The sequence below is a fragment of the Vigna unguiculata genome, chromosome 7 (genome assembly GCF_004118075.2).
Source record: "Vigna unguiculata cultivar IT97K-499-35 chromosome 7, ASM411807v1, whole genome shotgun sequence".
NCBI classification, from domain to species: Eukaryota; Viridiplantae; Streptophyta; class Magnoliopsida; order Fabales; family Fabaceae; genus Vigna; species Vigna unguiculata.
In genome coordinates, this window is record NC_040285.1 from 36,768,006 (window position 1) to 36,795,730 (window position 27,725).

The window sequence follows — 27,725 nt, forward strand, 5'->3', positions numbered from 1 at the left end:
TATTTATATATATATATATATATATATTTTTTAATTAAATTTATTTACTAATTTGGTCTATCAAATTAGAGAGGACAAGATTAAATCTTTTTAAAGGACAAATGGACTAAATTGAATAAAAAATTTAAATATAGCACTAGATCGAAAATAATTATTACTATTGTCACATGTCACAATCGGTCAATTGTCACATGATACGACGATAACAGTTTATATATCTCTATAAAAAATTAAAAAATTAAAAATTTCACGACTTAACACGTGTCATGGTACAATGATAACGCTAACTTAACGAAAATGACAAAATTAAACCTTTTGATATAATTAGAAGATTAAATTGAATTAATAAATAATAAGAAGACCAAATTAAACAAAATAAAAAAAATAGGAGACAAAATCAATAATTATACCTTATATTTTATTTATGTACAGAGTAAAAGAATTAATTAAAATAATAATTAAATACTTAATACTTTGAAAACTATTGTTTCCACACACAAGAAACTTTAAATTAATTTGAATAGGTTTTACTTTTAACCGTTGAATTTTAGAAAAAATAAATAAAATTAAAATAAATAATTGAAGATGTCGAAAACGATGAATTAATGATGAATAAAAAAAGTGAGTAAAAATATTATTACTCAATAAAATAAAAGAAAATAAAAGAAGACGTATTTATTCCCACACAACTACAAATCGTTGGGTTAAGATTTATTCAATACACTCAATTAAAACTGAGTTTATAAATTTTGGATTCAACCTAATGGGATTACTTACTAAATATATGATAAAAAAAAATTACGTGTTTGATAATTTCATTATAAGAATATTTTTATTTTTATTACATAAATATTATTATTACCTTATAGTTATTAAAAAAATGATTATATCTATTTTTTATAATATTTAAAAGAAATATTCATTCGGATAATTCAATCCGATTCAACTTGATTTGTTAAATACAAAAGACAAAACTTAATTCAATTTAATTACAAAGGGTTGAAAATTAAATTAAACAGACCCCATCTGATCAGTTATACTCTACCAAGGGCGCTTTTTTAGGATAAATAGAGAAATTAAGCTATTTCCCTCAAACTATAACTCTGACTTCTATTTTTTTTCTTACATGCATTGATCACGAATAAATATAGTCGCTAATTCTTTTCCAAGGTTGTGAAGTGCTTTTATTATATACGCCAAGTTTTCACCATCAAAATTAATAGGTACTATTATTTTCACAATGAACAAATTTTTACATACATTCCATATCTACTATTTCACTAATTAATTTTTCATTTTTTATATATTTCTAAAAGTGGATTGTCAGATTATGTAAAAAAAATATTTTTCAGACTAATAATGCTACCTGTTTTCTTTATGCTAAAAGAAAGAACACTTCCAAATAATTTGTTTCTAATTAAGGCAAACTCCAAAATCTGCAGAATTAGACGGTTAATTTAATTCTAGTTCAAGATAAACTTATATTTAAGAATGCATGAATATATATATATATATATATAAAAAAAAAATGTGAGAGAGAAAGGTGTTTGTCTGTCTTTTCGTTTTTTCTTTTCTTCTTTAATCCATTAAGGTTAGTTATTAATATATTAGAACCTTAACGAATACTTTTTATTAAAACACCTACGTAATATGATGACTATGAAGTCAACTTTTTATGCGGTCGTTCGAACCCTAACGTACCGGGTGGTTCATCAACCGCCATTTAGTTAGACCTTTTTCATTTATATTAATCAGTTTTGATAGTTTAACATCCTTTAGTTTTTAAATAATATAATCACAAAATTATCCTTCACATGTTATATTTGTTTTTATTAAAGAACACTAATTTCTTGACACCGTAACTTCTTTTTTATTCTCACACTACATTCCCATAAATTAATACTTTGTTAGAAAAAACAGTTATATAAGAAATGTTATCCATAGACGCTTGAGCCAAAATACTTTTTTCCCTTTAATAAAAGATGGTGGTCCAAAAATATGGTTGTCAAAATAATTTATTTTTATAAAAAAAATAATTCAATAGGCTTAAAAATGTTTTAAAATTAATATATCAATTTCTATTATTTATATTTATCAACTAAATACATAATTTTATCAAATATTTATAATATAATAAACTAATTAACAGCCTTTTCATGGTGAAATTATGCCACTAATTTTTGTTTCATTTGATTATTCACATGAATGATTAATTTTCTTAATTAAAAAAATGTAATATTTTTGTTGGAACCTTTTCATGGTGAAATTATGCCATTAATTTTTGTTTCGTTTGATTATATAGCAAGGTTACTTATAAACATGATTACAATGCTTTGAACATAGACTAAATATGAAATCGTTAACAAAATATTGCTTTAAGAGCAAAGAAATTAAAATAACAGTTTATAAGAAGACTCGAACAACAAAGAATATAAGGAGCAAACTAAACAGTAGTATCATCGCAAATAGGAAAAGACAAACAAAGAAGCTATTCTATCAGTCTCCCATTACCTTCTGAACCTGCATTTACTGTGAATAGTAGCACAAGAAGCTTTCCAAACATATTGGCAGGGGAGCATAATTCAAGGGAAAGAGGATCGACTAAATCCACACATTAATCGGCTCAATATTCGGTAAATGAGGCTTCAATTACTGAGCTATACCCTCGCTAGAATTTGATACAATAGGGGTAGTTTAAAGTTACATGCTTATCGTAGCTTTTTGTTTTGTTCAATGTTTTGATTGTTCTATCCCTGGTTATTGTGAAGCTTAAGCTGCATGCTTATAAGTAGAATGAAAAATAAATTGTACCTGAATAATACGGATATGATTTTGTGCAAAATATTTATGTTTTCTTTGCTTTCCCTCATTTTTTATATGTTTAAATGCCTTTCTTTTCATCTCATTTCTCACCGCCTTTAACTAAAAATTTTAAAATAATATCTTTATTTTTATATAGTATTTAATCCTACGTAGCCTTTAACTCACATTTAAATTTTTCCAACAATTTCATCATCATGTTTGTCATCGACCGATATTTATGTATGGCAAATTCTTTTCGTCTGTCCTTTTTTCTCATAATAATAGAATAATAAAATAAATTTATAGAAATATAAGAGCACGAACACTTCTAATGGAATGAGTCTGCCAACCGTCACACCAAACTCCATAATGGCGCAAGGAAAAAACAGCACAGAAAGAAAGGAAGACGACGCCATAGTTCTTAATCAGTCCATGGAAATAGTACACTTTTCACCTGGACACAATAATCAACTCAGACCCATTCTTTCTCACAATTCACTGTAATTAGGGAGACTTTAGTCTTTTCCTTACAATTTTTTCCTAAAATGATTAGGCTTAAATTTTTCTTTTAAATTTTAAAATTAATATATCAATTTTTATTATTTATATTTATCAACTGAATAAATAATATAATAAACTAATTTAACAACCTCTTCAAAACTCATTTATTTTTCAGCGTCGAGATGATTTTATCCAGCACAGCGATAACGAGGCTAAGACATGGAGAAATTATGGTACTACTTTTTATTTTCATTTGATTATCTTCACATGGATAATTAATTTTCTTAACTGCCAAGAATGTGATATTTGTGTACGAACACGCTCATAAAACTTTGACATCTTCTAATATTTGTGGGAGGTGAGGACGGGTAAAAATACCAAAACAAAAGGATCCTCTCATTCGTGTTGAAACTGTCAAACATTTAGAGTTAAATATTAATCGCAAAGACGGCCTCTTCATTAAACTAAACTGCACTAGCATATACTGTCAAAAGCTTCTCACCTCATTCCGAGATCATCAATTACAATATGTAGAGATTATATTCAAGGGTCAAGTTTCAACACCTAAACTATACTTCCATCAAATTCATTTGTATATGGCTCATTCAATTTACATTTAAAATACATTTTCATCTATCGATTAAAAACTTAAAAAGAAATAACGAGTTCTTATTATTAAGAATTCTAGTGTGTGTTTAAGTTTTACATTGGCTATAAATGAAAAAGTAGAGCATTATATAAAGATAAAAATTCATAAATTCATAACTTTAAAGTTTTGGGTTGAAAGTGGTGTCAATTACTTATATGTTAAACTCAAATCTCATCGGTGTTTAATCTCTCCGGTGATACCCCTCGTACACGTAACACTTATTTAACAAAATCCACTATATAAATACTCCATAGGAGGTGACGTTTACTCCCTTCCAATGAAGGGAAGAAGACATAAGTGGTTATCAATCAAACACTACACATTAAACAACAGAAGAAAAAGTCAAACGCTAAAAACTTATGTAAATGTGGCTTGGATCAGAATTCATAACAGAAGAAGAAGAAGACTACAATGTCCTCTGTTTCTTTCACCCTCTTTTTCTTTCTCCGTTTTCTCTGTGTCATCGTAATCATATCACAGAGCAGTGCCCAAACACCATGTGATAACAGCAAAGGCAACTACACAATAAACAGCACCTATCACAACAACCTCAACACCCTTTTATCCAGCTTCTCTTCCCACACACAAATCGACTACGGTTTCTACAATTTCTCATATGGCCAAGGTGAGGACGCAGTATACGCCATTGGGCTCTGCAGAGGTGATCTTAAACCCGATGAGTGCCTTAAATCCCTCAATGATTCCAGAGTGTCTCTGCAAAAGAGTTGTCCAAACCAGAAGGAGGCCATTATGTGGACGGTAGAGTGCATGTTGCGCTACACTAACCGCTCCATATTTGGCGTTATGGAAAACCAACCTACGGATGATAACTACTACAATTTAGATGTAACGGGTTCGGTGTCAGAATTCAATGCATCGTTGGAGAGCTTAATGAGGAATCTAACAAGCATAGCTGCATCAGGTGACTCTCGCCGTAAGTATGCCACTGGCAGTATTCCTGCTCCAAATTTTCAAACCATATACGGTCAAGCACAGTGTACTCCTGATTTGTCATCTGAAGATTGCGCTAAGTGCTTGGATGAAGCTGTCTCAATTATCCCACAGTGCTGTAGTGGCAAGGCTGGAGGCAATGTTGTAAAACCCAGTTGTAGAATTAGATTTGACCCTTATATCTTCTATGGACCTACGCTGAAACTAGTCCCTGATACGCCACCTTCACCTTCCACCAACAACACTTCTTCTTCACAAGGTATTTCTTATGTTTTACTCAAATTGCTCACGTCTAATGATTACAACTTTTGTAAGTGATTTTGAATTTGCGGTGACCTTAAGTATGTGTTTATTAATCTTAATCCATAGACTCAGTATTCTGATTGGTGCAGGAAAGAGCAACACAGCACGGACTATCATCGCCATAGTAGTGCCAGTTGCTTGTGTTGTTTTGCTGCTCGCTCTTCTTTGCGTCTATTTAAGCCTAAGGAAGCAAAGAAAAAAAATTAAATGTAAGTCTAACTTGGATTTACCATCATTTGTTATAAAAGTCATTGATTTTAATTGAAAAGTCATTGATCCGATATAGTATAACTTGACCATATTGCTTCTCGTTTTTAATTGTGAAATTTTATCTCTCGATGTTGTTTTTTACTCAAATCTCACTCGAGTCCCTATGCTTATGAAGTTGAAAGTGAAGTAGAAAGTGACGAAGATGAAGTCTCATTTGCTGAGTCATTGCAATACAACTTCAACACCATACGTGTTGCTACAAATGAATTCGCTGATTACAATAAACTTGGACAAGGCGGGTTTGGAGCTGTTTACAAAGTAAGACTTCAGTTTTCGTTCAGATAAATAACACCTCTTCATCAAAATATGTTATATACGTTAACTTGGCCTAGATTGATTTACTATCCTTGAATCGTGTATTTTCAGGGTCAGCTTTCCAATGGGCAAGAGATTGCTGTCAAAAGGTTGTCAAGGGATTCTGGGCAAGGGGATTTGGAATTTAAGAATGAAGTTCTTTTAGTGGCCAAGCTTCAGCATCGAAATTTAGTTAGGCTACTTGGCTTCGGCCTGGAAGGAAGAGAAAGGCTACTTGTCTATGAATTTGTTCCTAATAAAAGTCTTGATTACTTCATATTTGGTAAGTTCAACATCTGCATAATTTTATTTGTTTCTCTTACGTAGTACTGATTCAAGACATATAAAAGCCTTCATAATCATATTTGGTAGGTCTAAAATTATTGCATGATTAGAAAGTCGCTCTAAATTTCAGTTCTGGTCTGAGACAAGACAAATCCTAATTATTGATATAGCGTTAAAACTGATGACCTATATGCAGATCCAACCATGAAACCTCAATTGGACTGGGAAACGCGCTACAAAATCATTAAAGGTATTGCTCGAGGCATTCTCTACCTTCACGAAGATTCTCGACTACGGATTATACATCGTGATCTCAAAGCAAGTAATATTCTCTTGGACAAAGAGATGAATCCAAAGATAGCAGATTTTGGTATGGCAAGACTAGTTTTAATGGATCAAACTCAAATAAATACGAGTAGAATCGTTGGAACTTAGTAAGTATTACAGCATAGCTTATATTATACAAGACTTTAATTTCATAAACTATCAATGAGAAGTTTTAACATCTACTTTTCAATTGTTCAACTTTTGAGTGATAGCATAAAATACTTTTATAGCAATCGGAATTCAAAATGTAATGCTTTGTTAAGAAAATCACCGACAAATAGATGAAAATTTTTTATACTCAGATGAGTCATAATATTTATGAGGTATGACTAAAATTCCGTCTTACTGGAATACAGTGGATATATGGCACCAGAGTATGCAATGCATGGACAATTTTCAGTGAAATCAGACGTCTACAGTTTTGGTGTGCTGGTGCTTGAGATTGTAAGCGGCCAGAAAAACAGTGGAATCAATAATGGGGAGAACATGGAAGATCTACTAAGCTTCGTAAGTCTTTCTTTTGTCACTGTTGTTTCTTCTTTGCCACCTAAATTATGGATTAGAAAATTTAATGCTCCAAAACGTTAATGTATAAGTGAATCCATAATCTGATAACAAATTTTGCAGGCTTGGAGAAACTGGAAGGAAGGGAAGGCTATAAATGTTGTAGATCCATCACTCCAGAGCAATTCACGGAATGAAATTCTGAGATGCATCCATATTGGTTTACTCTGTGTTCAAGAAAATTTAGTTGACAGACCAACCATGGCTAACATTATACTGATGCTTAATAGCCATTCTCTGAGTCTCCCTATTCCTGCAGAACCCGCATTTTATATGAACAGTAGAACTAGAAGCTTTCCAGAGATGCAGTCATGGGAGTATAATTCAAGGGAAACTGGATCAAGTGAACCGATACTTAAATCAGCTCAAGAATCAGAAAATGAAGCTTCAATTACTGAGCTACATCCCCGATAGAAGTTGATAATCACAGTGGATTCATTCATCATTCATGTTTCTTGTCTTAAACCAAAATACAATGTCTTGGAAAGTCGAGTAAAATGTTGGTGCGGTATCTTGTTTAAATATGTACAGCACACGTACTTTCTCTAAACCGAGACTGAAACCTGTGATATGACATGAAGTGTGTGTTACTATTATTCTGCCAGTGGCACAGCTTGGTCCTCTCTCTACACTAACATTTCTGTAATATTCATCTTCAAAATCTGGTTTCCAATTTTGTAATATATATATATATATATATATATATATATATATATATATATATATATAAAGTTAATCCTAAGAGCCAAAAGTAGATGGGCCTAAAATATGGAGTCTATGCTAACATCCTTCAAATTGACAATGTTACTACTAAATGCATTGAGAGTTTGTCAAATAAAAAAAATAAAGAATGAAAACGTAAAATGGAGTGCAACTTAGTAAATATATCTGCAATCTGTAGAACCAAAGAAACAAATGGTAAAGATATAGTGTCAAGTTGAAAATGATGACCAGTAAAATAACAATATGTTTCAATATGCTTGGTTCGCTAATGAAAAACAGAGTTGCGAGCAATGTGAATAACACTTTTATTATCACAATGTAGAGGCATAAGATCTTTCAAATAGGCATTCATATCTGCAAGTAACCAACACAACCAAATAACTTCACAGGTAGTCAAATACTCAGTTTCTATGGATGATCGAGATTTAACATCTTGTTTCTTACTCTTCCATGATATAAATGAATCACCAAGAAAGATTACACCATCCAGTAGTGGATTTCTAGTCATTAGGATCACCATTCCAATCCACATCATAATAAGCATGCAAGTCTAAAGACGACGTAGAAGAAAACAAAAGACACTGAAACTAAGTGTCCCAAAGATCCATACTCTTGACTATATTCTTTTGCAACAAGTCTAACTTTATACCATCCAACTGAACCATATGATTTTGTCTTGAAATGAGAAATAATGATGAATATAAATAATTAAAAAGTAATTTATTATTTTAACTCTCTTTTCTTCAACCAAACAATAAAAATTACTTTCATCACTGGCCTAGTCCGTCGGGTCGGCCCGCAGGCCCGCGAAAAAAATGCGGGGCGAGCCAGGGTAGTGAGCCCACAGGCTCACATAAGCCTGCAGCCCGCGCGGGCTGGCCTGCAAGCCCGCATAAAAAAAAACTTGCACTTGTATATATTAATTACTTTTTATGTGAACTTTTACATTAACGTTTCAAATCCTTGTATAACTGGAAGAGACAAATATTATGTATTTTTTAATGTGCTAAAATTTAAAGAATACATTGTGTATGTCATAGTATGAATATAAATATGAAAATGTTGAATTATCAATTTATCATCCAACTCCCCAAAGTCTTTTCTTAATTTTGTGAACTTCTTAAAGTTTCTCAATTTTTAAAAATTAAAATTTTTATCATAAAAAAAAGTGTACCAGTTCGCAAGCCCACATACCAAGTACGAGACGGAACGAACCAGTGTTTGCAGCCCGCATAAAATGTGAGGGATGGATCAGGCCAACCCGCATTGTATAAGCTTTATGCGGATCGAGCCTAAACGGGCCAAACCGACCCGCATTGCCATCCCTACTTTCATCCTTCTCCTAGATTTTTTTTTCTCTCCACCAAATAGACCATCAGGAACCAACTTCAGAAAAATAAAAAATAGTTAGACTCTTTGGTACTTTATTCTCGGAGGAAGGGAAATACTACTTATGAATTTCTTAAACAGGAATATGTAAATAAAATTAATAATTTATATATTATTTCTTGGTTTTAATCTTCTAAAAATAAATCGCGAGTTATTTTAAATCTAATATTATTGTTATCAGATGTTACGTAGTTCAATATTTTTTCATTGTTTTTTTTAGAAATCGTCTTTAAGTTGAAAGTTCTTTTCATGAAATTATGCATACAAAGTATTTTATTAATTTAAAATTATTTAATATTGCATTTATATAAATCCAAATCTATATAACATTTTTTTAAATATATCAAAATATGAATAATTTGACTAGCTTAAAATTTTATTTAATTTCAATTAAATTAATTATTGAATGGATACAATTTTGTAAACAAAATTAGCATTCTAATATTTGATAAAAGTTGTATTAGATGTAATTCTTTTTTACCTTTTATAAAATAATTTCATTCAATTTTTTTAAATATATTAAAAAAATTAATTTTTCAAAAACCATATGTATTACTATAATATTTAGTGTTTTTGAAAATCAGATGAATCGACAAACCAAATGAAGAATATTTAATAGTTCCATCGCATTTGGATTGCAATCAAACAAATAAAATAATAATAATAATAATAATAATAATAATAATAATAATAATAATGATAACAATAATTGTTAAATGGTATAAAAATATTATTAAACAAAAATAAAGTCATAACTTTATAACACTAAAATATAAATAAAGCATAACTTTATGAGTTCCTAATTTGCAAAGTATTAATAAAAAATCAAAATAAATATAGCAAATTAAATTTTAATAAAATACAGTAGTGTCAATTAACGATAAAAGTTTTGCATCCAAAATGAGTCAAATATTAATATCATTAATGTTAAGGTATAAATATTGTATAAAAATATAAATTACTAAATTATATGGTTTTTTTTTTTAAAATAATAGTTGTTAAATAATGTATACTTAGTTCTAATCCTTATCAAATAGATGTGTTTTCATATTTTTTTAAACTTTTTTCATATTAAAATGATGTTTTAATAACCAGTTAAGAGTAATTTTTGTGGTTGGTTTCTTACGTGTTTTGGACCACCAATTGACGCGGGAGCAGACTGACTTAATCAACGCCAGGTTTTTTCAGTTATCGTCTTTTAATTTTGCTTGTTATTAAATTTCAAATAGATTATATCTATATAATTTTTCTTCACTTTTCTAACGTGTCTGAATAATAGATTTATCTATATAATTTTCCTAACTTTTTAACTTCTATTAAAAAAACTAAATAATCACATTAATAAAAAAAGTTTTTAGAAAAAACATATTCTACTATGATAATTTATTTTTACCGATATTGTTTTAAAATTAGAAAAATATTCATTAACAAGTTTTTTTTTTGACAAAATTTAACAAACTACTAAATAAAATAAAATAAAATAAAATAAAAATATTATTTTTATTACTTCTTTTTAATTAAAAAATAAAAAATTAATCTACTTAAATCTTATTATATAAAGTTTGTGAATTTTTGTCAAAAAGAAATTGTGAAAACCTCGTTTTCCTTAAAATTAGAAAAATGATTTTTTGACTACTAAATTTTGACAACTTTCTCTTATAAACTTAAATATTATTTTTTTAAGTGATTTTCCATTTTTTTTATTTTATTTCTAAAATTCAAAAACCATTTAAAAAATAACAATTTATATTGTAAAAAAAAATTGTCAAAATTTAATATTCGATCAATTTTTTTCTTTTTCCATCTATTACGCATCGGAAACGGCTTTCGTAACCTTTAGTTTCTTTTCCATTGAGTTGAGCAGTAAACTTTTTGTAGTGACTGAGTCAAACAGTTCACACTCTGCAAGAAAAGCTCCTTACGTAAGCTTCAATCCTCATCCTTTCCTTCCTTGTGTTGCTCCTCCTGAATCACAATGACTGCAATTTTCTTTCTCTTCTGTGTTTGTGTCATCGTAATCATATCGGGGGCCAGCGCTCAGACATCATGTGATAACAACAACGGCAACTACACAGTCAACAGCACTTACTACAACAACCTCAACATCCTCCTATCCAGTTTCTCTACCCACGCCGAAATCAACTACGGTTTCTACAACTTCTCTCATGGCCAAGGCACGGACAAAGCACACGCCGTTGGGGTCTGCAGAGGGGACCGTACACAGGAAGAATGCCTCAAATGTCTCAACGATTCCAGAGTGACTCTCACAAAGGAATGTCCAAACCAGAAAGAGGCAATTGTGTGGGATGGGGAATGCTCCTTGCGCTACTCTAACCGCTCCATAATTGGCCTCATGGAGAATCAACCTACGGTGCTGCTCTATTTAACGTTGGAAGTAAGGGGTTCGGTTGAGCAATTCAACGCAACGCTTAAAAGCTTGATGAGGAATCTAACACGCACAGCTGCGTCCGGTGACTCTCGTCGTAAGTATGCTACAGGAAGTGCATCTGCTCCTGATTTTCAAACAATATACGGTTACACGCAGTGCACGCCTGATTTGTCTTCCGAAGATTGCACCAAGTGTTTGGATGAAGCTGTCTCACAAATCCCAGATTGCTGTAGGGGCAGGGCTGGAGGCAATGTTTTGAAGCCCAGTTGTAGAATTAGATTTGACCCTTATCTCTTCTATGGACCCACACTCAAGCTAGACACAGATGCACCACCACCAACAACCACCCCACCACCCTCTCGCTTCACCAACAACACTTCTTTACATTCGCAAGGTATTCTTCTTCTCCATTCACGACTTATTCCTCATCCAATACCAAAAATACTTGCAAGTTGACTTAAAGGGGTGTCACCAAAAGCATATGCATAAAAGTTTGTACGAAAAATAAATCAATTTTTTATTTTTTATTCAATTTTTAATTTACTGAGAACTTGGTTTTATTCCTTTATTTATCTTTTAAGGTTTATGGAAAAGTTTTCTCCCACGACACTTTTGGCTTTGTTTCAACACTTTTTCCGCTGTCTGAGCTGTTGTGTTTTACTTATTCATCTGCCGAAGTGAAAGTTATTCTTTCTGTTGAAAATTCGTATGCACTTTTATACGGTAATAAAATTTTAAAATTTAGGTTCATGTTGGACTTTTGGATATTTTATTATTCTTAATCTGTGACCGAGGATTCTGGTTTCTACAGGAAAGAGCAACACGTCACGAACCATCATGGCTATAGCAGTGCCAGTTGCTAGTGTTGTTTTAGCGTTCAGTCTTTTATGTATATATCTTATAGTGAGGAAGCCAGGAAAAGAAATTGAAAGTAAGTCTCTGACACTCTAAACATGGATTTGCCGTCATATGTAGTAAAAAAAAAGTATAAATGATTCCTTTGTTCAAAATGCGTTTTGTTCAAATTAGTTCTTGGCAGGTAACCGGGGAAATATATTTAGCCATTTCCTGCTGTTTTTCATTATTTGAAAATTTTCTCTTTCTGTAATTTTTTTTTTCTTGCATTCACTTTCAAATAGTCACTAATGTTACCCCTGTCCTCATGCATGTGAAGTTGGAAAAAAAGAGGACAGTGACGATGAAGATGAAGTTACACTTGCTGAGTCATTGCAATTCAAATTTGAAACCATCCGAGTTGCCACAAATGAATTTGTTGATTCTAATAAGCTTGGACAGGGCGGGTTTGGAGCTGTCTACAAAGTAAGATCATAATTTCATTCGGTTAAAACTTTCATCAAAATATATGATACATCATGCAATTTGTCTCACGGATATGTACTGTCTTGGCTGATATATTTTCAGGGTCAGCTTTCCGATGGACAATCAATTGCTGTCAAAAGGTTGTCAAGTGCTTCTGGGCAAGGAGATACAGAGTTCAAGAATGAAGTGCTTTTATTGGCTAAGCTTCAACACCGAAATTTAGTTAGACTAATTGGTTTCTGCTTGGAAGGAAGAGAAAGGCTGCTTATCTATGAATTTGTTCCTAACAAAAGTCTTGATTACTTCATATTTGGTAATTTACTGCTTAATTAAACTGTTACTCTAGTTTTGATTTGAGACCAACTAAAATTGCTTTATAATATTCATATGGTTTCCATTTGTATATATAGATCCAATAAAGAAAACACAGTTGGATTGGCAAATGCGCTACCAAATTATTAGAGGTATTACAAGAGGCATTCTCTATCTCCATGAGGATTCTCAACTACGAATTATACACCGAGATCTCAAAGCAAGCAACATTCTCCTGGACGAAAACATGTGTCCTAAGATATCAGATTTTGGGATGGCAAGACTTTTTCACGTTGATCAGACTCAAGCAAATACACATAGAGTTGTTGGAACCTAGTAAGTCAGAGAATATAATGTAATTGTTGTAGAAACTTAATTTGAATCAACTGTGAAGTAAAACATGTTATACTGAAGCTTCATAGTGATTAAACGTACATGTGGTTGGCACGCAGTGGATATATGGCTCCTGAGTATGCAATATACGGTCAGTTTTCAACAAAATCAGATGTTTTTAGTTACGGTGTGCTGGTTCTTGAGATTGTAAGTGGCCGAAAAAGCATTGGTGCTCGTCATGGGGAGACAGTGGAGGATCTATTGAGCTTTGTAAGTCTTTATTTTCTTCTCATTGTATCTTCCCTCTCTCTTATCATAAAATTACTTGTTTCTTCACACAACTACTTTACAAATGAAATGTGTGAAGTAACGAACATGCATTTGAGCAATTCGTGCAGACATGGCGAAACTGGAAGAATGGAACAATTACAAATATTGTAGACCCCACATTAATCAACGGTTCGCGAAATGAAATGATGAGATGCATACACATTGGGTTACTATGTGTTCAAGAAGATATGGCTGCCAGACCAACCATGGCTTCTGTTGTTCTCATGCTTAATAGCTATTCTATCACTCTCCCAGTACCTTCTGAACCTGCATTTGTTGTGAGTAGTAGCACAAGAAGCTTTCCGAACATGTTGGCATGGGAGCATAATTCAAGGGAAACAGGATCGACTGAATCCACAAATAAATCAGCTCAATATTCAGTAAATGAGGCTTCAATTACTGAGCTATACCCTCGCTAGACTTTGAAACTTAAGTTACCTGCTTATCTTAATTTTTTGTTTTGTTCAATGTTTTGATTGTAATGTGAAGCTTAATTTACATTCTTCTAAGTGGAATGAAAAATTAATTGTACCTGAATAACGCAGATATTGATTTTATGCAGAATATTTATGCTTTGTCTTGGGTTGGCTGGCATGGTCCCGTTGCTTTTCCTCATTTCCTATTTGTTCAGATGCTCGGACTTTTCATCTTTCTTTCTTCTTCACTGCCACTCTTTTATAGTTTACGAATGGACACGCTTTCATTCTATTTAAGACCAATTATTTTTGTCTGTTGTCTTTTTTTCTCATACTAATATAATAATAAAATAAATTCGTAGAAATATAAAAGTATGAACATTAAAAGGAAAATTTAGTTTGATTTCCATTTTTAACTTTTTTTTTATTTGATTTAGTGTGAGTTATTAATTTTTTAAAAAAATAGTACATTGATCACGTTAAATCATATAAAAAATAAAATACGGAAGTGAAGAAAATAAGAACCACAGTATTATTTTTCCATTAAATGAGTCTTTCAAACGTTACACCAAACTCCAGGCAAGGAGAAAACAGCACAGAAAAAAAAAAAAAAAAAGAGGACCACGTCATAGTTGTTAATGAGTCCAGGAAAATACTACACTTTTCACATGCCAGAATAATCAAAGCAGACCCATTTTTCTCACAACTCACTACAATTAGGGAGACTTTACAACGTGATAACTTGAGAGTATGTACTTACTACTAGTCAGAGAAACAATAGAATAATGATTTGAAGGTAATTACGCTATTCAGAGGGATTTAAGAGAGAGATATCGGAAAGAATCGATGGATTATATTATTTTTCCATCTTTTCTCATATGTAAAAATTTGAAGGATTTTTGTAAGATTACCGTGATTCTTTCTATTTTTTTTCCTTAATTCAAATTGATTCATCTGCATATTTTTTTAATTTATATAAATTAATAACATAAATTATCACTACTAATATTACATAATTATGATAATAATATAAAAATATATCTTTTACAACTATGTTTACAAAAATAATTAATATTTTAAATATCTAAATTATTTATCAACCAAAAATTTAATATGTAAATATATTATATTTTATTTATGATTTTATTAAAATATTTTTTTTTAAATTTATTTATTAAATTTATTTTATAAAATAAATTTAACTCATATAAATATAATTTTAAATTACTTTTAACATCAATTAAATTATTCAAAAATTTTATTTTTAAATTTGTCCGCTTTCATCTTTAAATCTTTTGAAATAAACAACATAAATTTTACCTTCTAATCCAATCAAATTTATTCCCTCCCACTTTTCCGAATCAATCTTGACAAATGAACATTAAGCTCATTTTTAATAGAATTTCGCTCTTAAATGACAGTATTCTATATTTTATCTGTTAGTCTTCTTTTAGAATAATTAAAAAAAAAAAATCATTTGACTATCTTCTGAAAACATGTTCCCAACACTGTTTATATTTGACATTTTGTTCTAAAAGTCTAACAATATGTTTAGATGATTTATATGCTTTAATATAAATTTTGTGAGAAAAGTTAATTTAGACATATATTTTAATTATGTTTAATCATTTAAATGACACGTTATTTAAATTTATTGTAGTTAAGTAAGATCACCAAACTTATTGATATCATAATAATAATATAAAAACTCACACTTAAAATAAAAGACAAAAATAAAATTAACAGAACACATAATACACAAGAATATAACTTTACTGAAAAAAGAAAATACAATATTGTTCACTCTAACTAAAAAAATTAAAATGGAAAACAAATAGAAATAAAATTTCAAAAGATAAACTAATTTTCTTTCTTAATTTCTCTCTCAAACAATAAAACAATGAAAAAAAAAATCTATCTTAAAATATTTAGCTCTTTTTATAACGTGAAAGTACTAAAATATTTTTTTCTGTAGGATATATATATATATATATATATATATATATATATATATATATATATATATATATATATGATGGTAGACTTTTTTTATTTATGCTTGGTGGTCTGTCCCAGCAATAGAAATTGAAAGAAATTTGTTTATTCACCATGAAAATAAAAGAAAAACTAAGTTTCATTTCAAAATAACCAAATAAAATTTGATTATAAAGCTAACAATTGCAGTATTTTACTCTGTCCATTTAATTTTTCTTATAGCTTAATAAAAAAAAATGTCACAAAACAATCTTACTGATAATTTCTCAAGGCGCCTTAATGCGATGCCTTGAGCAACTTGCCAATGAATTATATTGTCAAAGCAGAGTGAATGACATTTTATCATTCAGAACAGTTCTTTAAATAAAATAATGAACCATAGCTCGGGGGAATTTAGGGTTTACTAGTATAATTAAGTTTCAAATTGTTCAAAAATTTGATATTTTCAATTGATCACTTATTTAATTTTTTATTTATTGAATACTTAAAGGTTTTATATTTTTCGATTAAATTTATATTATTTAATTTTTTCATCAACTGATTAACCGTAGTTATTATATTATTTCATCATCTTATTTATTTATTTTAAATATTGAAAGATATGAAGCATTTTTTGGTAAATACAAAATTATATTACGATTAGATTAATATACGACTACGTATACTTGTCCCACATATTAAAAAATGTAAGATTGTTTTGTTAATATAAAATTAGAGTCGTCAAAGTGGATCAGAACCTGTTGGCAACCTGGCCTACCACGAGTTTGGACCAGATTTGGTTCAATTGTTTTTACAAATCTCAGTACATGTCAATTTTTGACCCAATCCACCAAGAATCCGGTTCACTCGGGTTGAACCCGTGGTGAGCTGGGTTGGCCCACCAACCTATATGGTCACACACATTAATTATGGACTTTGCAATGTTTGGCTGCTTTTTTTTTTTAACCAAACACATTAGTGGGTTGACAAATAGAAACCTAACTTCAACTCCAAATAGATGGGGATAAAGAAGATGCTTCAAAAGATGAAAATATTGTGATTTATCCATTCAAGACTCTAATATTATAGTGGGATAAGTGATAAGAATGCTTTGATATTAGATAGTAATTTTTTTTAAAATTTTGGTTTGTATTGGAGTTTAACATCATTTTGGATTGTATTAAAGTTTATTTAAATTTTAATCCAAATTTTAATTTATGACTTAAGAAAAAATTTATATTTTATTTTAATTAAGTGGGCTAGTGAACCAACCCGTTTAACCCACCAATCCGTGGTGGGCCAGGTTGGGTTTTAAGTTTTTCGGCTCGCTTATAAGTGAGCCAGGTTGGGTTGGCTCACTAAGTGACCAACCTGTAGTGGGTCGAGTCGGGTTGGGCCGGGCGTCCCATTTTGACAACTCTATATAAAATAACATAACACTTGTCGTTGTGTCACGTACTTATATCTTACTTATTAATAAAGTATCTAAAATTTATAAAGTCGTAGTACACTACAATAAAATATTTGAATGATGACCAATTTTAGTGAAAAAATAATAATTAGTCACTATATAGTGACTAAATTGACAACTAAAAAAGTTTCAAAAAATTATAATTGGTCTCTAAATTGATAATTAAAATATTTTCAATTATGAATTGATTTTTAAAATAGTCACTAACATTAACTACCAGATTTTGGCTACCAAAATAATTGGTTTCTAATTAAGAAATTTGAATTCACACATTAACAATCATATATTTATTATATTTGTAAGAATTATTATACAATTTTTAATATTCACATATCACGTAACATATCTTATTATTTTAAAGATAAACGTATCCACGTATTGGATACGTGTCATATCTCATACACGTATCGTATATGTGCATCATTGAATTTTTGTTAATATTGTTATCTAAGACGATCTCAATTAAAATAATAAAAAATATTTGTTGTTTTATATGAATTACAATTTCATTTTTATATCGATCACAATAATTTCACATTTTTTTAATAGATAGACCTCAAAATAATGAGACTACTCATATCACCTCAAAAAAAATAGCCGGCTCAATTGAAAAACGCAACAAATTTAAGTATTTAATGAAATAAAAAATATAAATGAAACTTAAATTTATTATGGATTTAAAATTTAAATAATTTTTTCATATAACAAAAATACAGGAAAAAGTGTAACAGATAAAAAAGTTTGGGATCAAAGAACACTTTATGTTGAGAATTTCAAAATGTAACAATCTTCAAAATCTGGCTTCCGAATTTCCGTAGCATTTTTTCCGATCTCTATATATACACTACATCAAACTACCGCCCAAATTCTTTATGTTGGAATCACTTAAATCTTAAGTTCAAAAGTTCTAACAACTAAATAAAAAAAGGAACATGTGATAAAATAAAATAGAAACTATAAGTATTTACTTAAGGAGAAATAATTTTTAAATGAGAAGTGAAACAAAGATAATGATGAATAGAAATAATTAAAAAATAAGTTATTATTTTAAAATTATTTTTACTCTCTTTTCTTCAACCAAACAATAAAAAAATACTTTCATCCTTCTCCTCGATTTTTTCTCTCCACCAAATACAGATTTTTTTTTTTCTCTGACATAGCCTTGTTGAGGATGATAGAGGAATGGAAGTGATGGAGGTTGGTTAAATGAGAATGAAAGCACCAATGTTATGTATTAAGAATTGGACAAATCAGGATGATAATCTATATTTGTATTATGGTGATGAATTTCTTATAATGTATAAGGAAAAAGCTACAGGTTCATCGACTATTAATCAGTTAATATTTAGAAGAATAATAATATTTTAATTCATTTAAATTAAAAAAAGTTGGTCAAAAAGAAAATCAAAATATCATTAATATATTAAAAACCATAAAGACAGGAATGAAAAAGACTCTGTATCGTAAGAGAAGATAGTTAGAGAGGAAAAATCACATCAGCCCCTTCTCTTCCCTAACCTGCTATATTTAATGTTACTACAAAATCTTGTAGTAACATGTGCCTTGGATTTTATGGCAGCCGATTATTCTTCTATTGACCATCATTTTTACTAATTTGCCCCGTGTCTCTCCATTATCCAGCTCACTTCCTTGTTGGCATTATTACACTTGACAATACTCTCATTATTGGATGTTACAGTGAAAGGTATGGGGATGAGAAGAAAACCGTGTGGGTCCGGGTCTTTGAAAATTGAGATGGAGGTAGGAGAGTCGGTTGGTTTTGCATTATGCACTCCAATTTAATTGGTCTGGAAGTGAAGGTCATAAAGGCAAAGGAGGAAAATGCGTGCCCCTAAGTTTGATAATTGGTAAGCTTCAATCCTCATTCTCGCTTCCTTGTGTTACTCCTGAATCACAATGAGTGCCATTTTCTCTTTGCTTGGTCTCTGTGCCACCATTATCATATGGCATAGGGCTCAGGCATCATCCTGTGATAACAACAAAGGCAACTACACAGTCAACAGCACTTATTACAACAACCTCAACACCCTCCTGTCCAGTTTCTCTACCCACGCCGAAGTGAACTACGGTTTCTACAATTTCTCACATGGCCAAGGCGTAGACAAAGCATACGCCATTGGGATCTGTCCTGGCGACCGTACACCAGATCAATGCCTCAAATGTCTCAACGATTCCAGAGTGACTCTCACAAAGGACTGCCCAAACCAGAAAGAAGCAATTCTGTGGAATGTTGAATGCACCTTGCGCTACTCTAACCGCTCCATATTTGGCCTCATGCAGAATCAACCTACGGAGCAAAGAGTGAGGAGAGATGATGTAAAGGGTTCAGTTGAGCAATTCAACTTAGCGCTTGAGAGCTTGATGAGGAATCTAACACGCATAGCTGCGTCAGGTGACTCTCGTCGTAAGGAGGGTGCAGGCAGTGTACATGCTCCAGGATTTCAAACCATATACGGTTACACGCAGTGCACGCCTGATTTGTCATCCGAAGATTGCTCTAAGTGTTTGGATGAAGCTATCTCAAAAATCCCAGACTGCTGTAGCGGCAAGTATGGAGGCAATGTATTGAAGCCTAGTTGTAGAATTAGATTTGACATTTATATCTTCTATTTGGGACCTTATACTCCACCTCCAGGTACTCCTCCTCCTTATACTATCTTAATTAATTCAATTCCTCCTACTGAACTAAATTCATCCATGTGGTTTTCGGGTGGTTTTAACATTTATATCTATATGTGGACAAAGTTGGTAAAAACCGTGTACCTTTTTTTATGTAATAAACTCTGTAGATCTTTGTGTGGTTTTGTTTTCCATATTCATATATAAAAAAGAAGAAGATATCAGTGTTAAATAGAGGAAAAAAATCTTAAGAAAAACAATGCCTGATCATCTAAATAACAGTTCTTAACAAAGTTCTTATGGGCAATTACTGTTATTCCATAACTTCTATCCTTGGAACTGTTTAAGATTCACCTTGTCAATTAGGATTTAAGAACCCAAAAGGACCCTTAAAAAATTGTGATAAACACCCAAAATAATTTCTACCGCTACATATGCTCTTAGATACATAGTGAGAGCGACCGCCAAAATAGACAACTAGTGAGAGATAAAAAAAAATATTGATACTAGAGTGTGTGGCGATACACAAACTCCTCATTTTGTTAGAGACCCAATCCATATAACCTTATGTGTCTTCATTTATTATTTTTTATAAGATTTTTTTATAACAAAAAAATTATTTTATAAAATTTATAAGATATTTATTTTATAATTATTTTTTTACATTATAATGTATTTATGTAAATTAATTAAAATTAAGTAAAGGAATAAGGATATAAATGAAAAAAATAATAATAATTTAGTTCAAAAAATTAGAAACCTTGTGTCACAACCGAACTCATGACGGGATGACGAACCAAAAATAAAATATAAAAACAAGTTTTGGAGTCGCCACCATAGTTATTATAGGAAGCTATGAAAACCATAAAAGGGAACAAAGTTTACGAAAACAAAGCTTGGGTTAGGGATGTCAAAAATATTTGTACCTGTAGGTATCCACGGATAAAACCCGTAATGGGTAGGAAATGAATATTAAAAATGGATACCCGCTACCCTCGGGTACGAGTATTTTTGATACCCGCATGTTAACGGGGCGGGTATGGGTATCATAGTATCTGAACTCGTGGATACCCGTACCTGCTAAACTTTAATTCATAAAAATACCCTCATATATATATATATATATATATATATATATATATATATAGTAAAAATCATTATGACCTAATTTTTTTTAAGCTGCACATCTTGTCTTCTGTTTTCATTCTTCCAACTTCAAGTATTGGTACGTTGTCTTCTTTCAATTATACCCCTTGACATTCTTCTCTTTTCCTCCTTGAAATTGGACATGTACACATCAAATCCTATATAGACAGTGACATTTATGGTATGCTTGTTGTCAAATGATGAAATCAAAATAAGAATACTTAGTACATGACAGTTGAAATTTATTATTTGATTATTTTTTTAGGAATCAAGGAGAAAGTGAACTTGTTGATCAAAACACTAATTAAAAAAATTTCATTATGTTGAACGTCATTTTATATTTATTTTTATAATTATTTGGACTTGTATGAACTTGAGTTTGTTTGAACTTTATTTAAAATTTATGACATTGATGTATTTTATTTTATTTATTTGAATTTATGATTAAATATTTGTTTTTAAATAATTTGTAAATACCCGTGGGTACCTGTAGATATCCGCGGATATGAAAAAAATAGGCAGGTACCCGTATAACGGATACCCGACGGATATGGGTACGGGTACGGGGCGGATATATATCTAGCAGGTAGGGTACGGGGGAGTTACTACCTGTACCCTACCCGCCCCATTGACATCCCTAGTATGGGGTAAGGGAGTTAATTACGCATAAAGAACGTGTTAGCACCCTACGACGCCCATCTTAAGATGGTACCTTTAATTAAAATACAAATTGATGTGGTCTCCTTTAAATGTTTATTTTACAAACAATAAAAAATAAATAAATAAATAAATAAATAATGACAAAGAAAAACAAAGGAAACACAAAAGATTTTTTGTTTTTTGGACCCGACAAGGATTACTCCTTGCTCCTACGTATCTCCATCCCTTCGTAATGGAGAATTAGGGTCACGTAGTTCTTTATGAAAAACTTTTTGAAAAAAATAATTTATTCGAAGAGGTTGATATCACTCTTTTTTAATATTTGAAAATTTTGTATTTTTTTTAGTAATCTTATAGAAGAGCGAAGGTATTAAGTACTAAGACATCGTGAGCGGTCACACAAGCACTTATACATTTTAAAAGTTAAAATGGTATTTAAATTATTTATTTGTTATTACTTCCTTTAAAATAAAAAAAAACTTTCGAAATAAGATATAATACCAAAAAATGTGACTATTATATGTCCATAATTTATGAAAATATTAGAAAAATAAATAAATAAAAGATTAAGAAATAACGTTTAGGATTAAACATATTATTTTATTATAAATTTTTTTTAAAACACTTAATATGAAAAATATGGCACAACATATTCATACAATGTTAAAACATAATATCTCTCACTTATTCATGCAACAACGTTCACTACCCAATGCAATCAACAAACATTAATCATAAAATTAATGAACCCAAAAATACATGACAATAATGCTTTTTTCATATAAAAAAGAAATAGTGAAAACATCAAGTTCAACCAAGATAATAACCAAAACTTAAGAAAGACTGCATAACACAACAAAAATAAAGTGAGTCTTGATCACAAAGAAATTTAAAAGGCAAGAAATGGTCTTAAAATTATCACATTATGGGAATCAAATCACAAAAAAATCAAAGCACAAAATAAAATGTGATCAGGATCAATTAATTATAATTAGAAAAAAATATTCTTGAGAAACATATTACTATTTTTCTCATCTGGAAAAAGAGGTATCATAAAATCAGAGCACAAAATCAGAGTAAATGATTCTAAATATTAGACCAGATTCTGTTTCTAATTATTAGACTAATTTCTTGATCTGGAGCAAAAACGACAAAGCATAGAATGTGAGTGAGAATATAAAACTTTGGATTGTCATTAGTTGCAAGAAAAGACATTGTGGATGTACAGAGTATTTTGAGCTAAAATAAAAACAAAACCTCAAAAAAAATACATAAAAAATTAAAATAGTCTCTCTTTTTTTTTATTATTAATATTATCCTATTATTATTATTTTTTATTATTATTTAAACAAAGAAAAAACTAAAAATAAAACTTTTTTTTATTTTTTTTTTAAAAAATTATTATTATTTATTTTATTATTTATTTAGTCACGAAATTAGGTGTTTAACCGATCAATTGTTGAAATTTGATGGAAAGTGTTGGATTGCACTAATACAACGCAAACTGAATTTGAAAACGTCAACTATACGTGAACCAACCACTTAGCCACCAAGGAATCGACCTGATCACCAATTATTTTTATTGAAAATAATTTTTAACGACTTGATAAATTCTTTTGATGATTTGGATAACATTTTTTAAATGATTTCTTATTTTTTTAACTTTTTATTTTTTTATACATTAAAAAAACACTTAAAAAATATTATCTTGTAAGAAAAAGTTATTAAAATTAAATTGTAAGAATATGATTGTTCTTATTCTATCTGAAAAGGCCCCTCTCGTCCCATTTTTTCTTATTCCATAATCCAACATGGCTCAGCTTTCGCCGAGGCTACTTTCCTTTCTCTGTTGTCTTCTAACAAATTTTATATCTTAGTGCAGTACAAGACTTACACTACTTCTGTGATGATACAAACGATAGAGGAGAATACACAGCCAACAGCGCCTACCACACCAACCTCAACACCCTTTTGTCCACTCTCGTTACAGAAATCAAGTACGGTTTCTACAATTTCACAAACGGCGAAAACGCTGATAAAGTTTACGCCATTGGGCTGTGTAGAGGAGATGTTGAGCCAGAGAACTGCCGCACATGCCTCAACGGTGCCAGGATCAATCTCGCTGAACTTTGTCCAAACCGAAAGGAAGCAATTGGTTGGTTCGAGAATGAGAAGTGTATGTTGCGCTACTCAGACCGCTATATATTCGGCCGTAATGAAACAGAACCTGCTTTTTGTGCTAACAACGACACAAATGCATCGGATTTGGATAAGTTCAATGAAGATGTCAACACCTTGCTGCGTAACCTAAGGCGCATAGCTGCATCAGGTGACTCTCGTGTTAAGTATGCTGCAAATGGTATATCATCAGGTTCTAAGGTCATATATGGTCTTGTTCAGTGCACACCGGATTTGGAAGAGTCACAGTGCGCTGATTGCTTGTCTCAGTCCATTGAACGTATCCCAATAGATTGTTGTAAAGACAAAATAGGTGGTAGGATTGTTAGACCAAGTTGTAATATGAGGTTCGAAACTTCCTTTAAGTTCTACGGAGATCCAGCATTTATACCACCACCTCCTCCTTCACCTCCACCTCCCCCTCCACCTCCACCTCCACCTCCACCTCCAGGTACTACTTATACTATCTTAATTAATTCAATTTCTCCTACTCAACTAAATTCATCCATGTACAGCTTTTACTTGTGTTACAGAAAGTAATCATTTTCTTCTTCGACCTCTACTGTAGTAGTTTGGTAAAATGTGGTTTTCGGGTGGTTTTAACATTTATATCAATATGTGGACAGAGTTGGTAAAAAACGTGTATATTTAGATCGCCCAATATGGTAATCAACAAAGACATTTTTTATGTAATAAGCTCTGCATATTATGTAGATATTTGTGTGGTTTCGTTTTCCATATTCATATGACAGCAGAGAAAAAAAAAAAGCGCGTTAGTGCTACATAGTGGGGGGAAATCTCAAGAAAGATAATACTGAGTCATCTACGTCATTCTTATGGGCAATTACTGTTTTTCAGTAAGATCTATCCTTGTAACTGCTTAAGGGGTCACCGGGTCAATTATTATGTTAGAAGAACCCAAAACAAAAGGACCCACAAAAAAGTGTGATAAAAACAAAAAAAAAAAAAAACAATTTCTGCCGCTATATATGCTCTTAGATTAGCCAAAAAAACTGATAGATACAGTGAGAGAGTGAAAATAATAGACCGCCAAATGCTAATAGAGAACTAGTGAGAGATAAATAAGAATAGTGATGCTAGAGTGTGTAGTGACAAACCCTTCATTTTTGTGAGGCACCCTATCAATATACCCTAATGTGTCTTTATTTATTATTGTTTTAGGTGTTACATGGAAGTTGAGAGTGTTATGTGTTCATATATTTTTTTCCTTGATATTATGTCTATTACGATGTAATAAACATTGAGAGAAATGACAAATGTCAGTCACATGTTTTGAAAATTAGATATCCAAATATCATTCTGCGTGCTATAAAAAAACAATGTTATATCTGTATTTGATGAAATCAACCATCTGTTTTTCCTTTAGGAATTAGGATCTATCATCAAGTAACAAGTTCTAACAAACCGTGATTAGATTGCTTTAATAATTAGTTATTTGATTTGTTAATGTTTTATGGTCTTTATTTGTGCAAATGCCCCTCTGATTATTCTGATTTGTGCAGGAAAGAGCAACGCAACTATCATAGCAGTGTCAGTAGTTGTAATTGTTTCCGCGGTGCTTACTTTTATCTACATTCGTTTAAACAGGAGGAATTCATGGAAAAAGTTGGAGAGTAAGTGGAACCACTTGTTTACCGTGACATTTCTTCTATTTAATGGTCCTGCATTATTGCAGCGTTTTAAATAGACTACACCTCATCCTAACATCATAACTTAATATTGATCTCGCATCTCATATGAAAAACTTACTGTTTTAAAACCGTTCATGCATGAAGCTCTACAGGAAAAACTATACGATGATGGAATTGACTCTTCTGAATCGTTGCAAATCAGATTTAACATCATACGAGATGCTACAAATGACTTTTCTGATTCTAATAAACTCGGACAGGGTGGATTTGGAGCTGTTTACAGGGTAAGACAAGAGTTAAGCATAACTTCTTCAAAATATGGTATACATACACGTCTTGCAGAGAACATACTTTTCCTAACTGGTATATTTTCAGGGTACGCTACCCAACGGACAACAGATTGCCGTCAAAAGGTTGTCAACTAATTCTACACAAGGAGATACGGAATTCAAGAATGAGGTGGTTTTATTGGCCAAACTTCAGCACCGAAATTTAGTTAGACTACTTGGTTTCTCTATGGAAGGAAGAGAAAAGCTACTTGTCTACGAATTTGTTCCAAATAAAAGCCTTGATTGTTTCATATTTGGTAGGTTTAATTTGAATGTCTGCTGAATTGGACCATACCTCTGCTATGTCGGTTATGACATTGGCTTGACACTCAGCATAATTACATAGTCCTAAGATGCATGTGTCTTGTTTGTGTAAATGCAGATGAAACCAAGAGAGCACAATTAGATTGGGATAGGCGCTTCAAAATCATTGCAGGTACTGCTCGAGGTATTCTTTACCTCCATCAAGATTCTCGATTGCGCATTATCCATCGTGATCTCAAAGCAGGTAACATCCTCTTAGACGAAGAGATGAACCCTAAGATAGCAGATTTTGGCTTGGCGAAGTTATTTGTTGTGGACCAAACTCATGAAGATACACAGAGAGTTATTGGGACACAGTAAGTGGTAAAACTTAGCTTATTAATGTTTAGGTTTAGCAATTGAAAACTGACGTATATTCGAATATGATTTGTTCATGCTTGACTCGGATGCAGTGGATATATGCCACCTGAGTATGTATTGTATGGACATATTTCAGAGAAGTTAGATGTTTTTAGCTTTGGTGTATTGATTCTTGAGATTGTAAGTGGCAAGAAAACCATTAGCATTCAACATGGAGAAGAAACGGAATATCTATGCCATATTGTAAGTCAGAATTTTGTTACGTTTATGTTGTTTGGAGTTGGAAGTATGAATTTTGAGATGCTTACGTGAAAAAATTGATGCATGCAGGCATGGCGAAGTTGGAGGGAAGGAAGAGCAAGAGATATTGTAGATCCTACATTAAACAATGGTTCAGAAAGGGAAATAATGAGATGCATCAATATTGGGTTACTGTGTGTACAAGACAATGCAACTGCGAGACCCACCATGGCCGCCGTTGTAGCTATGCTGAATAGCCATTCTTCCCGTCTGCAAGTACCTACGGCACCTCCATTTTATGAGAATGCAATCTCTGGAAGGCATTCAGTTATAAACTATAAGTTCAAAAGAATCTGGAAGGTATTCAGTTAAATACGATAAGATCAAAAGAATCCCCAAATACATCAGATCAATATTCCCTCAATGAGGCTTCAATTACCGAGCCATATCCTCGCTACATTTTCATCACCCCCTTAGTTTATATGTTGAGATTAAGAAGAATGTCAAAGCAATGTTACCAATTACAACATTTGTTTAATTGCTTCTAGATCTTCGTTGCTTCTTGTTTGTATAAGCTGCTGTTTAATGCGTTTTTTTTAAGCCTCGAAGGAGAAATGTTAGTGAATAAATATTTTAAATATGTTATGAATTAA

The 27,725-nt window shown here is 31.3% G+C and overlaps 2 protein-coding genes and 1 pseudogene across 3 annotated transcripts; all 3 read left to right on the top strand.

Annotated features, from left to right (window-relative positions):
- The first annotated feature begins 4,271 nt into the window (after nucleotides 1-4,271).
- LOC114191839 (putative receptor-like protein kinase At4g00960) lies at nucleotides 4,272-7,576 on the top strand. Its single transcript, XM_028081261.1, has 7 exons — nucleotides 4,272-5,162; nucleotides 5,296-5,415; nucleotides 5,592-5,734; nucleotides 5,843-6,053; nucleotides 6,252-6,489; nucleotides 6,739-6,889; nucleotides 7,010-7,576. The coding sequence occupies exons 1-7, from the start codon at nucleotides 4,364-4,366 to the stop codon at nucleotides 7,358-7,360; spliced, it is 2,013 nt and encodes a 670-aa protein (XP_027937062.1). The 5' UTR covers nucleotides 4,272-4,363; the 3' UTR covers nucleotides 7,361-7,576.
- A 3,355-nt stretch (nucleotides 7,577-10,931) lies between these two features.
- On the top strand, nucleotides 10,932-14,359 carry LOC114191836 (putative receptor-like protein kinase At4g00960). Of its 2 annotated transcripts, XM_028081257.1 has the most exons (7): nucleotides 10,933-11,841; nucleotides 12,259-12,378; nucleotides 12,622-12,767; nucleotides 12,870-13,080; nucleotides 13,178-13,415; nucleotides 13,532-13,682; nucleotides 13,811-14,359. In XM_028081257.1, the coding sequence occupies exons 1-7, from the start codon at nucleotides 11,034-11,036 to the stop codon at nucleotides 14,159-14,161; spliced, it is 2,025 nt and encodes a 674-aa protein (XP_027937058.1). In that variant the 5' UTR covers nucleotides 10,933-11,033; the 3' UTR covers nucleotides 14,162-14,359. The 2 variants fall into 2 exon arrangements, with proteins under 2 accessions (XP_027937059.1, XP_027937058.1); XM_028081258.1 differs by lacking the exon at nucleotides 12,259-12,378 and having other exon boundaries at nucleotides 10,932-11,841.
- A 5,000-nt stretch (nucleotides 14,360-19,359) lies between these two features.
- LOC114191831 lies at nucleotides 19,360-27,725 on the top strand (annotated as a pseudogene).

Coding starts and splice junctions, on each gene's coding strand:
- LOC114191839 (XM_028081261.1), top strand. CDS start 4,364: ATGTCCTCTGTTTCTTTCACCCTCTTTTTCTTTCTCCGTTTTCTCTGT. Junction 5,735..5,842: donor GGTTTGGAGCTGTTTACAAA/GTAAGACTTCAG, acceptor GTGTATTTTCAG/GGTCAGCTTTCCAATGGGCA. Junction 6,054..6,251: donor TCTTGATTACTTCATATTTG/GTAAGTTCAACA, acceptor ACCTATATGCAG/ATCCAACCATGAAACCTCAA.
- LOC114191836 (XM_028081257.1), top strand. CDS start 11,034: ATGACTGCAATTTTCTTTCTCTTCTGTGTTTGTGTCATCGTAATCATA. Junction 12,379..12,621: donor GCCAGGAAAAGAAATTGAAA/GTAAGTCTCTGA, acceptor ATGCATGTGAAG/TTGGAAAAAAAGAGGACAGT. Junction 13,416..13,531: donor CATAGAGTTGTTGGAACCTA/GTAAGTCAGAGA, acceptor GTTGGCACGCAG/TGGATATATGGCTCCTGAGT.